Source organism: Miscanthus floridulus, chromosome 17 (genome assembly GCF_019320115.1).
Source record: "Miscanthus floridulus cultivar M001 chromosome 17, ASM1932011v1, whole genome shotgun sequence".
Lineage (NCBI taxonomy): Eukaryota > Viridiplantae > Streptophyta > Magnoliopsida > Poales > Poaceae > Miscanthus > Miscanthus floridulus.
In genome coordinates, this window is record NC_089596.1 from 36,282,551 (window position 1) to 36,286,262 (window position 3,712).

The 3,712-nt window shown below is 58.7% G+C and overlaps 1 protein-coding gene across 1 annotated transcript; it reads right to left on the minus strand.

Annotated features, from left to right (window-relative positions):
- LOC136515540 (uncharacterized) lies at positions 1-2,223 on the minus strand (the record flags this gene model as incomplete). Its single annotated transcript, XM_066509100.1, has 1 exon — positions 1-2,223. A coding segment is annotated over exon 1 (2,169 nt), but the record flags the coding sequence as incomplete, so codon positions are not given.
- Positions 2,224-3,712: the final 1,489 nt, after the last annotated feature.

Consider the following 3,712-nt stretch of genomic DNA (forward strand, 5'->3'; position numbering starts at 1 on the left):
GAGGTAGAGCAGCATCTCCGACCAGAAGTCGGAGAGGAGCTCCCACACCTCGTCTTCAGCTTCCTCCGCCAGCTGCTTTGCAAGCTTCGCGCCATTGATGAGCACCTCGTGGGAGTTTTCGCTGAAAGTGTCGAGCAGGTGTTGGTACACGGACGACTCATCACCGCTGCACTTGGGTGCCTCCTCGATACGCTTCTTCACGGCCTCGTAGCGGCGTTTGATCCAGTCAGGCTTGTCCGGCAGCAGTTCCGGAGCCTCGGCCACCAGGTACATGCAGTAGCGCGACAAGCAACAGGCGACGACGATCTTCTTCTTGCTGTCGTCGTTGGCCACCGGCGGCGTCGATGGAGAAGGAGGAGTACCACCAGCAGAATCGGAGCGGCGCCATTTCATGTCGAAGAGGGTGGTGGCGATGTACCACACAAGGATAGCATCGGTGGTGGTGACGACATCGACGCCGTCGCGGCACGCCCATGTGATGTCGTTGCCAGGTGCGAAGGCATGTCGCCCTATCGCCGCCGTCCCGTTGCTCAGCTGGCCGCCGCCGCCCCTCAGTGACTTGAGGATGGCCTCCTTCACCTCGAGGGGAACCTCGATCTTGTCATCTTGGTTTCTCCCCCGTACGAGGGAGAGCAGCTGTCTGGGCCTGGCTCTCAAGCGGCGGCTCCACGCACATGGCTGCTGGTGCTGCACGACGAAGAGGTCTGGCTTTAGCATCTGGGTTTGCCGGATCTTATCGTGCCAAAACTCTGGGGTCTTGCATCGTCTGAGCAGCCAGGCCAAGAACCTGCTGGTGCAGTGGTGTGGGGACCGAACGATGTGCCCAATTATGCTGATCTTGGTCCAGTTCGAGCGCACACTAGCGACCATGTCCCAGATCTCGAGGTAGGCATTCACCAGCGTCAGCAGAAGCTCAAGCAGCACCAAAGGGTTCCTGTAGTACAAGTAAGAGGAGGAGCGTACTACTTTTGGGTAGACCAGGAGGGCCAGCGCTAGCAAGAGAAACGAGGGGAAGATGATGAGGGAGAGGAGGAAGTGGAGAGCCGCGGCCGAGGTGCCCAAGGAGGCCACGGGGAGAGCCGAGTGGAAGAAGTCACTCGCGAACGAGAGCTCGGTGGCGATCACCCTGAAGACCCTCTTGTGGTCGTCGTCTTTGTTTTCGCCCCGGCCGAGCAGCAGCCCGTCGCAGACGAAACGGAACGCCCAGCTAGAGCCGGCCTCGGCGGCGAGCCGGTAACCGGCGAACCGCCTGCGCAGGCACTTGAATAGTGCAAAGGATAGGCAGAGATCCTTGTCGACCGGCTGGACACTGTCTGATGACCAGACACGGTCCAACGTGAGCAGCCTACTACTCCCTTCACCACCTTGCAGTGACGAACGCTTGACATGGTACCCTTGCGGGCGCTCTTCCACGTCATGGTTCCTTTCCCCCGTCACGATGAGACGGGGTACTGCAAGGAGCTGCTTGGGCTGGGCCGCCGCCATCTCTCTCTTGACTTCTTCCCGGAGCTGCAGCATGTAGCCGTCGATGAGCTGCACGTTGCGGCCGAGCGCGAAGGAGCCCGTCGCCCTCTGGAAGGCGGCGAACCTGAGCACCATCCTGCATGCACCAAGTGTCCACAGCGGCGAGATCAGCACCGTCACGACTAGCAACAAGAGGCGTTTGTGCGTGGACGTCGAATGCTTCAGGATGGTGCTGAATATGTTGTAGATGACAAGCGCAGCCACCCAGAACGTGTTGATGAAGCTCTCCGTGGACGGCCGGATCTTGAGGCTGTTGACGTCGTCGTCGTCGCCCGCCGCGGGCGAGGCCACCGCAGCCACGGCCAAGGCCGCCATGTCGACCTTGGCCCTGAGGAACTGAACGAGGATGACCAGCACGAGTACGGCCGTGGCCTTGCCGCCCGCGCGCGGGATGTAGGTGGCCAGGTAGGACAGGACGGACGTCATCAGCGGGAAGTAGGCCGCCGACAGGCTCCAGAGCAAGAAGCGGCCCACCGGATTGCCGCTGCGTCGCTGCCGCGAGCTGAGCACCAGCAGCAGTGGGCCATGGAAGGCGACCACTGCAAGAAGAATGGTGGCTCTGATTTCTGGTTTGCGAAGCTCACTACTAATTGCAGTCATGATCATAGACTGCTTGTTGGAATTATATATTGCAGTCGTATTCATGATGAACAGCTTGTTGGAATTATATATATTGGCTTGGAGAAGATGATGAAATGATGGATGGAGAGGATTGCTTAATGCACAGCGCGTTTCTATGTACTATATATATACTGATGAGGCGCCCGGTGTCTTGCCTGTCACCGCAGCATTCTTAATAATGACGACGATCTCCTACATCCTGCTCCTACAACTAAAAAGAACAAAGCGTGGACACTTTTTGGTGTGACATTCCAATGTGGGTCTATCGTCCTGCCTGCTGGGATCCCACACCCCTTGCTCTCCTAAGCCCGTCCCTTGAGACAAAAACATCGTTACATTGGTCTACCTAGCGTGCGACACTCGGTCCCTCCCTTCCGCTCCGCCAATCACGTGTTGCGACCGTCTCCTTGCGCCCAACCAATCACGCGCTGCGACCATCCATCAATCACGCCGCCGCACACGCCATCCCCATCCCTGTGCCCGCATCCGCTCCCTGAGCTCCCCGTCCCTACGACCATCCCTAAGCTCCCCGTCCCCACTCCCTGCGGCGGCGTACGCAGCTGCTCCCCATCCCGCGGTCGCTCGCTCGCCCGCGTACGTCGCCGCGAGTCGGCATAGCCCTCTTGTGACATTCCACTGCTCCTTTACCTGCAACCCGGTAGATGCCTGGGTCATTCCGGAGACCGACCCGGGTGGCCTGATGGCCTCCCCTTGATGGAGATTCTATGGGCTTGGCGAGAGGTTTAGGATCGAACGAGAAGGTTTAGATGACCCAGTCTGCTTCGGAGCAGACCGGGCGAGGGCCGCACGGGGCTCATCTACGTTTTTCTCCCCTGGCTCTGTTTGACGTGGGGCGGCCTTGAGCCCTTCGTGGGCTGGCCTTCGAACCCTGGTCAGTCGTTGCTCATGTCGAATGAGGCAAGTGCCATACGTGATGCATCACGGAGCGTTGTGATGTATTTCGCTGCACGTGCGATGCTTAGTTCAGGGCCCGAATCATCCGGGGGGCACGAGCGTATGGAATGAATGCGTATATGGATGTATGAAATGAATATAAAGAAATAGCAGGGGTCGGTAGTGTCACCTTGATGACTCGAGTGAAGTGGTTTGAAGAGCTCCAGTCGGAAATGTCCGACCGGGACCCGTGCTCGTCGTTCGTGACGGAGTCGGCATGACCTACATGGGGCGTCCCTTTGCTCCTTACCTTTCTCTCGGTGTTTTTCTGAGTCGTTCGATCGATATAGGAAACCCGATGGTCTCTCCTGGCGGAGATCCCGTTTTGAGCTTTTCCAAGTCCCGCCTGGGGATGCGGAGAGCTGCCTGTGCGCGGCGGCGCTTTGGTTTTTGCGCCCGGCATGCGGTAGTGGTGGGCCATACCCAGGCCACGTCCCATCTTACCAGGCGTCGTTCCGTCTAGCAGGGTGCGTCTCATCGGTCAGGGTGCGTCCCATTGTATCCCATCTGCATTAAATTGGGAAGGGAGAGGGTTTTTCGCCCCGTCGTTTTGTCTTTCCCCGATCGGCGTGCCTTCCCCAACTGTCGTGCCCTTTTCCTTAAGTAGGAGAAG